The sequence below is a fragment of the Bombyx mori genome, chromosome 22 (assembly GCF_030269925.1).
Source record: "Bombyx mori chromosome 22, ASM3026992v2".
NCBI lineage: Eukaryota > Metazoa > Arthropoda > Insecta > Lepidoptera > Bombycidae > Bombyx > Bombyx mori.
The window spans coordinates 6316988-6329103 of NC_085128.1; the positions used below are offsets into that span (position 1 = coordinate 6316988).

Here is a 12116-nt window from a genome sequence, read left to right on the forward strand (position 1 = left end):
GTAACAGCGTACTACCTGAATATGAGGGTTGAGGATAGCCGGCTTTCCATCACCCGGATGCTCATGCATAAAACGCGTGCAGAGCAGCTTGCACGTCGTCTTCTTAGGCCCCCTTCGCCGGTCCCCAGGCCGACATCTGAGGGAGACCCGAAACACTTAGAGGGCCAGGGCTTGGGCGAGATCCGCCTCCCTGGCCTCCGCTCGACGGCGGCGGGCCTGTGCGTCTCTCACGCGCCCCGCTGCCTCCTTCTGCGAGTACACCATCTCGAGCATCCCCTTCCACGACTCGTCGTCACCGAGCATCGATGCCACAACACTCGGCAACGACAAGTCGTTTCCTATTTTTGCGACGAGGACACGGCGCGACCCCTCCCATGCGGGACAGGCGACGAGCGTATGCTCTGCCGTGTCCAAGTCGCAACCAGAATGGTGGCACTCTGCCGTCGGCTCGGCTCCGATCCGGTGCAGGAACTCACCGAAGCAACCATGCCCAGTGAGTACCTGCGTGAGCCGGAAAGTGAGGCGACCTCTGTCACGATTCACCCAATTCACAAGAATCGGGCGAATCGCCTCGACGGTCCTACGACCAGCCGATTGTATATAAATGATAGGCAATAACCATATTCGATGCGCAAAAAATATATATTTCTAGGCTTATTAAAATAATTTCAATCCTACAGCTAGATTCGTTAAAATGTTTTTTTTTCAGGTATTTCAGCTTTAAATTAGTCTACTGTAAAGCTCACGCATTGTACGTTTGCCTTTCAAGCGTCGATATGATACATAAACAGCTAATTTAACGAAACGAAAAAAATCTATGCATACATCTATGTAGTTGTTGAAAATGAGCAAAAGGATCTTGAACTGTTCATAGTGTAAAATAATTTGACATTATTGAGCTAATTTCAAAAATTATATAATCGATAACGAAGTTTTTGTAAAACACAAATGTATGACTATCCAAAATTCACCTGAATGATACCATTAGTATTCGACTGATTTCTTTTCTTGCCCGTATAACTAGCATTAATTGCTAGTTCGCCAAAATGAAAGGCTTATTGTGATTTAAGCAAAACAGAAATATGATGGGTTGATTTTTTATTTTATTATTTCATCATTTTTATTATTCACAAAATGAAATATCGTTTATAAACAACGAAACAGAAATACTCGTAAGTAGCTCTGTGTTATAATTTAACGATTAGCAAAATTATCACAATCAATCTTAGTAGTGATGGTGATGAGGTACAATATGATGAGTACTATATTTCACATCAGCGTGGAACCTGTGAAAAGACAAATGGTAATTTAAAATATGATAGAGGATGCTGTATTATTATTAACTCCGTACTATATTTGTTACTAACCCAGAATGATGATCACCATGATAGTCGACATGTCTGATAGAACCATCAGGTTGGTGCAGCGAGTAATATCCCTTGACGACGTCACCGTCGCGGGACTCGTGCTGACTCTTGTGGTCGCCGGTGTGAGGGTCGCTCACTTTGTACTCGAAGTCGAATTTAGGGTGGGTCTGAATTGAAAGTTTTCAATTTATTTAAGATGCTAAATTTCCCAATATAAGTTTATGTGTTCGAGTTCAATTAGTACGTCACTCACGTAGTAATCATGATGGTGTCCGTGGTGCACGGGTTCATGGTGACCGTCGTACTTGTGGATGTGTTGGGAGGAGAACGCGTGCTCGGCGTACACCGCACCCACCAACGCGACCAAAACCACCACCTGGATAGAATAAAAGATATTAATAATCCGCTAAATATTAATTGTCACTAATCATATTTGACTATTTCAAAGTATGAGGCTCGGATTTAATCGAGAACTAAAAATCACCTTTGAGAACATGATATTGTGTTACTACTGACTGAAAACGACCAAGTGATAGATTTCGTCAAACAATTCTAACTTTTATATAGTTATCAAAGCCGGCGAAGGTCCAAGTCGCTAATTTAAATTGTTTCTGGTTATCGCAATGTGTTTTGTAACGATTTAACAATTGGAGTGTGCTATACAGCAAGTACACGAAATGCTAAATATTTCAACCCTTTTGTTTAAGAAAGAGGGTCTTTCTAGTTTAACCCGCACGGGTAGACGAGCTCAGCCAGAAGGGGCTGGGGGTTTCTAAAGACTCGGATTGGAACCGCGACCCAGTAAGAAATTCTGTGGGCTAATTTATGAGTGCTGCAAGCATCTAATTCAACAATAATGGATCAGGTGGATCCGTAAAGATGTGTCTAGGACCTCCGCTGTGACTGGCTACCGCGTGAACCGGAGTTGAGGTAGCCAGCGGCGGCATCAATGAGGCGGTTTTCAAGTAACAGACATTGTACATAATTATAATCTGTCTTATACATTAGCGTAGTGGGCTACAGTTGCTGTGGAATCGACAGAAGGTAACGCAAAGATACATGGCACGTTCCATACTTTGGGATAGTAATAGTAGATGTATTATTGTGGGATAAGCATAATCTAATACAAAAACGCGAAGTTTGTCTCATACATTTTTGAAATGTTTTAGTATATTTTTGAGATGATTCCATAACTTTACCATTACCATTACCATTTTACCAACGCCCCATTCGCAACCAAAGTAAAATTCATCTATCATCTGGTTCTAGAGTTTCCGTAGAAGGTGCTTCCTGAGCGCAATAACTCCTTCTTCAACGACTGAACGGTCGGTTTGTTCGTTTGTCGTCTATTTAGGTATTAAGCTGTTATACCTTGTCTTTTCCCTTTTTTTCCTTTTTTCCTGTCGTAATGTTCAGTTGAACGGTCGTCTTCGTTCATTTGTCTCGAAAAATCACACTGTCAAGGTCTCATCAATGTAAGTCGTATGTCCTGTAAAAGAGGTTGATCGCCACGACAACGACGTTTGAATAATTAGTTCCTAAACGGTGGACAGTAACTAAGTTACACCTCTGGTATTTTCCGTTTCTAGAAGCATCGATGACTACTCACTTTAAGACGTACCGTATGCCTGTGTCCCCATTAAGCCAAAAAAATGTACACGCACTAGCTACTAATGTGTTCATTTTCCAAAAATGGCCTTTGAAAAAGTCAATACAATAATTTTAAATGTTGCAAACGTTTGTTGCTAGTGGTTGGATAATTTAAACGCCTATGAAATAAGAACGACCTTGCTGTTATTTGATACTTGATAACAATATAAAAGCAATCAGATTTCTGAAATACGTATCAGTTCACATAGTGACTACAGTTCACAATGGTTTCCAAGGTATGTGGTTGTAATTTAATTGAACCGGAGAAAGAAAATATTTTTTAAAAGATTGCGGCTAATCTAAAAAAAAATACCTTCCAGGTAGTACTATTCGTTGCTTTGGTGGGTGTTGTATCCGCCGAGCATGCGTTCTCCTCCCAACACATCCACAAGTACGACGGACACCATGAGCCCGTACACCACGGACACCATCATGATTATTATGTGAGTACACCGTTGTCACATGCACCTGCATAATCTAAATTTTATATCGTATTTAATTTGAATTATCATATTATAGACCCACCCTAAATACGAGTTCGAGTACAAAGTGAGCGACCCTCACACCGGCGACCACAAGAGTCAGCACGAGTCCCGCGACGGTGACGTCGTCAAGGGATATTACTCGCTGCACCAACCTGACGGCTCCGAAAGACACGTGCACTACCACGGTGATCATCATTCTGGGTAGGTATTTTTATAGATCAATTAACATAGTCCTTTTGATACTCTCATAAAATATTTATAACTTTTTCCTTTCTTTCGCAGGTTCCATGCTGATGTAAAGCACAGCACTCACCATATCGTTCCCCATCACCACCACTACTGAATCACACAAGCTGAAAGCTTCGAAATCGATGTATTGCGATTATACCAAATCTGTTAATAACTTTACCGAATAAAAATGTAATAAATCCATTTAATGTTTTAAATACGAATTCAATATATTAAAATTAACTTTGCACGTACAAAAGCTTGGAAATAGCATTGATTCGGTGGATAAATCATTGCGTTAATGAATGGATGACTGCAGTGAGATGTTCGAGCTTAAACCCTTCTGGAATCAGTTTCTCGATAACGATGTTTACAAATCTGTATACTTAGTCTGGCCATAAATACTGTTACAATTAAAAATAAACAAAATATTACATTTGTATTTGGAATCTGTCATTTTTATATGATTGCTCATTGATTTTCTCATTTTGGCGCCAATACATTGTACAATATTTTGCGATATTAAAATGAAGTGGGGTGATAAAGAGAACCGAATCGCTGTGATTGCATTACACAAAGTAGGTATGGAGCCAAATGCAATTTTTAAAACTCTTCATACGCTTGGTATTAGTAAAATGTTTGTGTACCGGGCTATTCATAGGCGCAATGAGACCTCTTCTGTTTGTGACAGAAAAAGATCTGGCCGTTCACGTAGTGTTCGTACGAAAAAGGTGGTCAAAGCAGTAAGGGAAAGAATTCGAAGAAATCCTGTCCGAAAGCAAAATATTTTATCTCGGAGATGAAGATAGCACCTAGAATCATGTCGCATATTTTAAAAGATAACTTAGGACTTGCAGCCTATAAGAGACGTACTGGTCATTTCTTAACTGATAATTTAAAAGAGAATAGGGTGGTAAAATCGAAACCACTACTGAAGCGGTACGCAAAGGGAGGTCATAGAAAATTTTTGTTTACGGATGAGAAATTTTTTACAATTGAACAACATTTTAACAAATAAATGACCGTATTTATGCTCAAAGGTCTAAGGAAGCCTTCCAATTAGTCGACAGAGTGCAATGTGGGCACTATCCGACTTCAGTGATGGTTTGGTGGGGTATTAGCTATGAAGGAGTGACTGAGCCATACTTTTGTGAAAAAGGTATCAAAACATCGGCACAAGTGTATCAAGATACCATTCTTGAGAAGGTAGTGAAGCCCCTTAATAACACCATGTTCAATAGTCAAGAATGGTCTTTCCAGCAAGACTCGGCGCCAGGTCATAAAGCTCGGTCTACGCAGTCTTGGTTGGAAACGAACGTTTCGGACTTCTTCAGAGCTGAAGACTGGCCGTCGTCTAGTCCCGATCTTAATCCGCTGGATTATGATTTATGGTCAGTTTTAGAGAGTACGGCTTGCTCTAAACGCCATGATAATTTGGAGTCCCTAAAACAATCCGTACGATTGACAGTGAAAATTTTTCCCATGGAAAGAGTGCGTGCTTCTATTGATAACTGGCCTCAACGTTTAAAGGACTGTATTGCAGCCAATGGAGACCACTTCGAATAAGCTTTGTATACTGTAAATTGTATTATATTTATGTATTAAACTAACACACTATAAAAGTAATAAATGTTATTTGCCATAGACTTTTTTTTTGTTTTCTTTTGTAACAGTATTTATGGCCAGACTAAGTATTTATGAGTGAAGAAAAAACTTTGTACCCCTTTTTACGAAAATAGCGTGGACGAAGGAGAATGAAATTTCCCACACTTATAGAGAATATAAAGGGGGAGTGCAGAATGCAATAATTTTTTTAATTATGCAATAAAAATACATTAGTCAATAAAAAAATCATTACACACATGTATTTGACACACACATAATATACACTCTTTTGTTTATTATTAAAGTTTGTGGGAAAATTGATAATAGATTAATATTATTTGTCTATAGTTTGACAAGGTAATAATAATAATTTATAATGTTCAAACTTATAATTTAAATTAATTATGGTCGAATTCCGACTACTGAGGGACCGCTAGCTTGAGTCAACACACCCATGTCTTTGGATGGCGAATGTCTGTACTTGCCCATTGCTGAACATAGATTTTATCTCTTTTATATACGAAAACACGGATAAATCAATTTTCAATCAATCAATCAATCGGTTTTGCTTTTATTAATGTTCAATATAGCGTGGTCTTATTTTATTATTGTTTTAATATAAAATTATCATTGTCTAATTATAACTGCATAAGTTGATAAAAAATGCTATACAATAGCTTTACCGCGGCAGTTCCCACGTGCCACACGTTTGTTTTTATTTTTAAGCTATTGCATAGCTTTTATCGCGAGCCTTGAGCGCGGCGACCGAATCATGAAATTCCGTAACGAAAAAAACCTTACACCCCTCACTCCGCCTACCATGTAGCTCGCGTTCAATACATTCACACGTTGCCTTGTGTAGTGTTTGTGAATAAGCGCGTGGCGTGACGTCACACTGCATGCGCATCATGAAAAATCTGCACATCTCTCTCTCGCGCGGTTTAGCTTATGAGTGTGAAGGGGACAGTTAAGGTTTTGCTTTTATTAATGTTTAATATAGCGTGGTTTTGTTTCACTATTGTTTTAATATTAAATTGTCATTCTCTAATTATAATTGCACAAGTTGATAAAAATTTTTTATTTATTTATTTAGCTTAGATTTGTGGATGAGCTCACAGCCCACCTGGTGTTAAGTAGTTACTGGAGCCCATAGACATCTACAACGTAAATGCGCCACACACCTTGAGATAAAGTTCTAAGGTCTCAGTATAGTCACAACGGCTGCCCCACCCTTCAAACTGAAACGCATTACTGCTTCACGGCAGAAATAGGCAGGGCGGTGGTACCTACCCGTGCGGACTCACAAGAGGTCCTACCACCAGTAATTACACAAACTATAATTTTGCTATGCAATAGCTTTACCACGGCAGTTGCCGAGTGCCACACGTTTATTTTTTTTAAATACCAGAGCGAAGCTGAGGCGTGCCGATAGTTTAACAATAAGCCAAAATGTGCTATTAACGATCTGTAAGTGTGACGCTTCTGTTTTTTTCTGAATTTACGTGAAAAGGTTTTTGGAACATTAATTCACTACCTATCACATTTGAGGCCTTTATAATCAAAGGCAGCTAAACGCCTTAATGTCGTAAAATGGATTAACAATGGCGCTATCTTGTTTAGTTAGTTGGACACGCTTTAGTGTTTTCATGTTATAACAAATGCAGCTAAATCTCTAACAAATTCAGTTAAAAAAAAATATTTTTACTCTGTACTATGTACTAATAAACGAAGTTTTATCATTTAAAATTCAGATTATTAGTATATTCTCATTCTTTATAAATCTGTTTTAAAATAAAGAATATCGTAGCTATCCGAACAAAGTTATTTCAGCTTCTCAAACCGGGAATGTTGCCCTAGCAAGAGCAGTACTTCGCATTCCGATAGAGGCACCCGTCACGTGCGGACGTGCTCATCGTCCACTCGATCGCCCGGTCTTTGTTCGCCCGGCTTTTGTTAGCCCGGCCATTGTTCGCGCGGCTTGTGTTTGTGGTACATCTGCCGACTAAGTGCTCTTTCTGGAAGTTTTTATTTGTTTTGTTTCCTTTGTTGTTTCTGTGTTCGTGGTACATCTGCCGACAAAGTGCGACTCCGCCGCGCTCGCTGCTCCTGCGTCGCCTGTACCTGCGTGCAGAGCTTCTGCATTGAGCACCGCAGCCTCTGTCGTGCCTGCCGCTACCGTGTCGCCTATACTGGCGAGAAAAACTGCTGCGTCGTCCGCCGTGACCATCGTTTCAGCTGAGCGATCATCCGCGGCCTCCGTCGCGCCCTCTAAAACACCTACACTTGCTCGTAGGTCGCCTGCACCCGCCTCCACGTGCTCCGACTCTGACTCGGACATGGAGGTCGACCTCGCCCCCGCCTCATCGACGGATGGATTCACCCTGGTACAGAAGGGTAAGAAGCGTGCCGCGGAGTCTCGAGCTCCCGCGGCCGCTAAAATTAGCAAAGCCGTGAACGCGTCGCGCCCCCGCCCTCAGACTCCCGTTGCGCCCCCAGCCCGTGCCACTCCGTCGCCGCGTCCGGTGGCACAAAATAAAACCCAGACCCCTCCCCCGGTTATCCTTCAGGAGAAGGCAGCTTGGGATCGAGTTTGCCTGGCCCTTAAGGCCAAAAATATAAATTTCACGAATGCCCGTAACCTCGCGAACGGCATTCAAATTAAGGTTCAAACACCCGACGACCATAGGGCCCTCTCTTCTTACCTCCGTAAGGAGCGTATAAGTTTCCATACGTATACGCTCCAGGAGGAGCGCGAACTCCGCGTTGTAATACGCGGAATCCCTAAAGAGTTAGATGTAGAGCTCGTAAAAGCCGACCTGTTAGAACAAGGCCTACCAGTGAATTCTGTGCACCGTATGCACACCGGTCGCGGTAGGGAGCCATATAATATGGTTCTAGTCGCTCTCCAGCCTACCCCCGAGGGTAAGAAAATCTTTAACACACAGACCGTCTGTAGGCTCTCTGGTATCGCTGTCGAAGCCCCCCATAAAAAAGGCACTCCTAGCCAGTGCCATAACTGTCAATTGTACGGGCACTCTTCCCGTAACTGTCACGCGCGCCCCCGATGTGTTAAGTGTTTGGGCGATCACGCCACGGCCCTCTGCGCTCGCGACCAAAAAACCGCGACGGAACCGCCTAGCTGCGTCCTGTGTCGAACACAGGGTCACCCCGCGAATTACCGTGGTTGCCCCCGAGCCCCTAAAATAAATCGCCGCGTCGCCCGCCAAAACCGCCTCCGAGCTTCCGGCCCAGACATCAAAGCCTCGGCACCCTCTGCGTCGCAGGCTAAGCCAGCGTTCGTTCCGGCGGCGGTGCCCAGTGTCTCGGCCTGGGCAAAACCGCTGCCGTACACGAACACGGCTACAACTCCCTCCTCCGCGATTCGTCCCGCCCCCGCGACTCGTCCCTCTCCCGGGACTTGCCCTCCGACCGCGTCCGACAATCTCGCTTTAGCGATCGACTTCTTTCAGTCGATCAACTTTGAGCGCGTTAACGCTTTGGGCGACGCCATTCGCGCTGCCTCCACTGCACAACACTTTATCGCCGTTGTGCAGGAATACGCCGACGTATACGCGTCATTAAATACGTACGTCCTCCCCTCACTCCGCCGGTAATCAATGGCGTATATAAGTAGAATAAAGCCCCTATCCGTAACGATAGGATTTTTTAACGCTTACGGTCTCGCAAATCAACGTGATCAGGTTTCTGACTTTTTGCGTGACCACCAAATTGATATCTTTTTAGTGCAGGAGACCCTACTTAAGCCCGCGCGCCGTGACCCTAAAATCGCGAACTATAACATGGTCAGGAACGACAGGCTCTCTGCCCGTGGTGGTGGTACCGTCATTTACTATAGAAGAGCCCTGCATTGCGTCCCGCTCGATCCTCCCGCGCTCGCTAATATCGAAGCATCAGTGTGCCGAATCTCACTGACGGGACACGCGCCGATCGTTATCGCGTCCGTTTATCTTCCACCGGATAAGATCGTTCTAAGCAGTGATATCGAGGCGCTGCTCGGCATGGGGAGCTCTGTCATTCTGGCGGGCGACCTAAATTGTAAACACATCAGGTGGAACTCACACACCACAACCCCGAATGGCAGGCGGCTTGACGCGTTAGTCGATGATCTCGCCTTCGATATCGTCGCTCCGCTAACACCGACTCACTACCCGCTAAATATCGCGCATCGCCCGGATATACTCGACATAGCGTTATTAAAAAACGTAACTCTGCGCTTACACTCGATCGAAGTAGTTTCAGAGTTAGATTCAGACCACCGTCCCGTCGTTATGAAGCTCGGTCGCGCTCCCGATTCCATTCCCGTCACGAGGACTGTGGTGGATTGGCACACGCTGGGCGTCAGCCTGGCTGAATCTGATCTACCATCGCTCCCGTTTAGCCCGGACTCTACCCCGTCTCCTCAGGATACCGCTGAAGCCATAGACATCTTAACGTCACACATCACCTCGACATTAGATAGGTCATCGAAACAAGTTGTAGCGGAGGACTTCCTTCACCGCTTCAAATTGTCCGACGATATTAGGGAGCTCCTAAGAGCTAAGAACGCCTCAATACGCGCCTACGACAGGTATCCTACCGCGGAAAATCGTATTCGAATGCGTGCCCTACAACGCGACGTAAAGTCTCGCATCGCCGAAGTCCGAGATGCCAGATGGTCTGATTTCTTAGAAGGACTCGCGCCCTCCCAAAGGTCTTACTACCGCCTAGCTCGTACTCTCAAATCGGATACGGTAGTAACTATGCCTCCCCTCGTAGGCCCCTCAGGCCGACTCGCGGCGTTCGATGATGACGAAAAAGCAGAGCTGCTGGCCGATACATTGCAAACCCAGTGCACGCCCAGCACTCAATCCGTGGACCCTGTTCATGTAGAATTAGTAGACAGTGAGGTAGAACGCAGAGCCTCCTTGCCACCCTCTGATGCGTTACCACCCGTCACCCCGATGGAAGTTAAAGACTTGATCAAAGACCTACGTCCTCGCAAGGCTCCCGGTTCCGACGGTATATCCAACCGCGTTATTAAACTTCTACCCGTCCAACTCATCGTGATGTTGGCATCTATTTTCAATGCCGCTATGGCAAACTGTATCTTTCCCGCGGTGTGGAAAGAAGCGGACGTTATCGGCATACATAAACCCGGTAAACCAAAAAATCATCCGACGAGCTACCGCCCGATTAGCCTCCTCATGTCTCTAGGCAAACTGTATGAGCGTCTGCTCTACAAACGCCTCAGAGACTTCGTCTCATCCAAGGGCATTCTTATCGATGAACAATTCGGATTCCGTACAAATCACTCATGCGTTCAACAGGTGCACCGCCTCACGGAGCACATTCTTGTGGGGCTTAATCGACCAAAACCGTTATACACGGGAGCTCTCTTCTTCGACGTCGCAAAAGCGTTCGACAAAGTCTGGCACAATGGTTTGATTTTCAAACTATTCAACATGGGCGTGCCGGATAGTCTCGTGCTCATCATACGGGACTTCTTGTCGAACCGCTCTTTTCGATATCGAGTCGAGGGAACCCGCTCCTCCCCACGACCTCTCACAGCTGGAGTCCCGCAAGGCTCTGTCCTCTCACCCCTCCTATTTAGCTTATTCGTCAACGATATTCCCCGGTCGCCGCCGACCCATTTAGCTTTATTCGCCGACGACACGACTGTTTACTATTCTAGTAGAAATAAGTCCCTAATCGCGAAGAAGCTTCAGAGCGCAGCCCTAGCCCTAGGACAGTGGTTCCGAAAATGGCGCATAGACATCAACCCAGCGAAAAGTACTGCGGTGCTATTTCAGAGGGGAAGCTCCACACGGATTTCCTCCCGGATTAGGAGGAGGAATCTCACACCCCCGATTACTCTCTTTAGACAACCCATACCCTGGGCCAGGAAGGTCAAGTACCTGGGCGTTACCCTGGATGCATCGATGACATTCCGCCCGCATATAAAATCAGTCCGTGACCGTGCCGCGTTTATTCTCGGTAGACTCTACCCCATGATCTGTAAGCGGAGTAAAATGTCCCTTCGGAACAAGGTGACACTTTACAAAACTTGCATAAGGCCCGTCATGACTTACGCGAGTGTGGTGTTCGCTCACGCGGCCCGCACACACATAGACACCCTCCAATCCCTACAATCCCGCTTTTGCAGGTTAGCTGTCGGGGCTCCGTGGTTCGTGAGGAACGTTGACCTACACGACGACCTGGGCCTCGAATCAATTCGGAAATACATGAAGTCAGCGTCGCAACGATACTTCGATAAGGCTATGCGTCATGATAATCGCCTTATCGTTGCCGCCGCTGACTACTCCCCGAATCCTGATCATGCAGGAGCCAGTCACCGTCGACGCCCTAGACACGTCCTTACGGATCCATCAGATCCAATAACCTTTGCATTAGATGCCTTCAGCTCTAATACTAGGGGCAGGCTTAGGGACCCCGGTAACCGTACTCTTCGAACTCGACAAAGAGGTCGACGTGCAACCTAACCCATGCATCAGCCCGCTGAGTTTCTCGCCGGATCTTCTCAGCGGGTCGCGATTCCGATCCGGTAGTAGATTCATTCGCGAAACAATTGCTCTTGAGTTGTTAGGTCTCCTTCGGAGGCGCTCGGGCAGTTGTTAGCAAATCCCACCCCTCTTGGCTGAGCCTTTGCTCGCCCACCTGTCCTGGTGAAACTGGAAAGGCCTTCGGGCCTCCAGTAAACTTTCAATCATAAAAAAAAAAAAAAAAAAAAAAAAAAAAAAAAAAAAAAAAAAAAAAAAAAAAA

At 44.9% G+C, this 12116-nt stretch overlaps 2 protein-coding genes across 2 annotated transcripts; one reads left to right on the forward strand and one right to left on the reverse strand.

The window, feature by feature from the left end:
* Positions 1–1339: 1339 nt before the first annotated feature.
* Positions 1340–1863, reverse strand: CPR116 (cuticular protein RR-2 motif 116). The gene is made up of 3 exons (NM_001173181.1): positions 1852–1863; positions 1621–1743; positions 1340–1534 (listed from the first exon to the last, which is right to left on the reverse strand). The coding sequence occupies exons 1-3, from the start codon at positions 1861–1863 to the stop codon at positions 1340–1342; spliced, it is 330 nt and encodes a 109-aa protein (NP_001166652.1).
* Positions 1864–3241: 1378 nt separating this feature from the next.
* Positions 3242–3707, forward strand: CPR115 (cuticular protein RR-2 motif 115). The gene is made up of 3 exons (NM_001173182.1): positions 3242–3253; positions 3338–3460; positions 3537–3707. The coding sequence occupies exons 1-3, from the start codon at positions 3242–3244 to the stop codon at positions 3705–3707; spliced, it is 306 nt and encodes a 101-aa protein (NP_001166653.1).
* The last annotated feature ends 8409 nt before the right edge of the window (positions 3708–12116 follow it).

Bases quoted from the DNA above. Each gene is read 5' to 3' on its own strand.
- CPR116 (NM_001173181.1), bottom strand. The intron at 1,535-1,620 runs GTGAGTGACGTA...CTTTCAATTCAG, and splicing joins GACACCATCATGATTACTAC to ACCCACCCTAAATTCGACTT.
- CPR115 (NM_001173182.1), top strand. The intron at 3,461-3,536 runs GTGAGTACACCG...ATCATATTATAG, and splicing joins GACACCATCATGATTATTAT to ACCCACCCTAAATACGAGTT.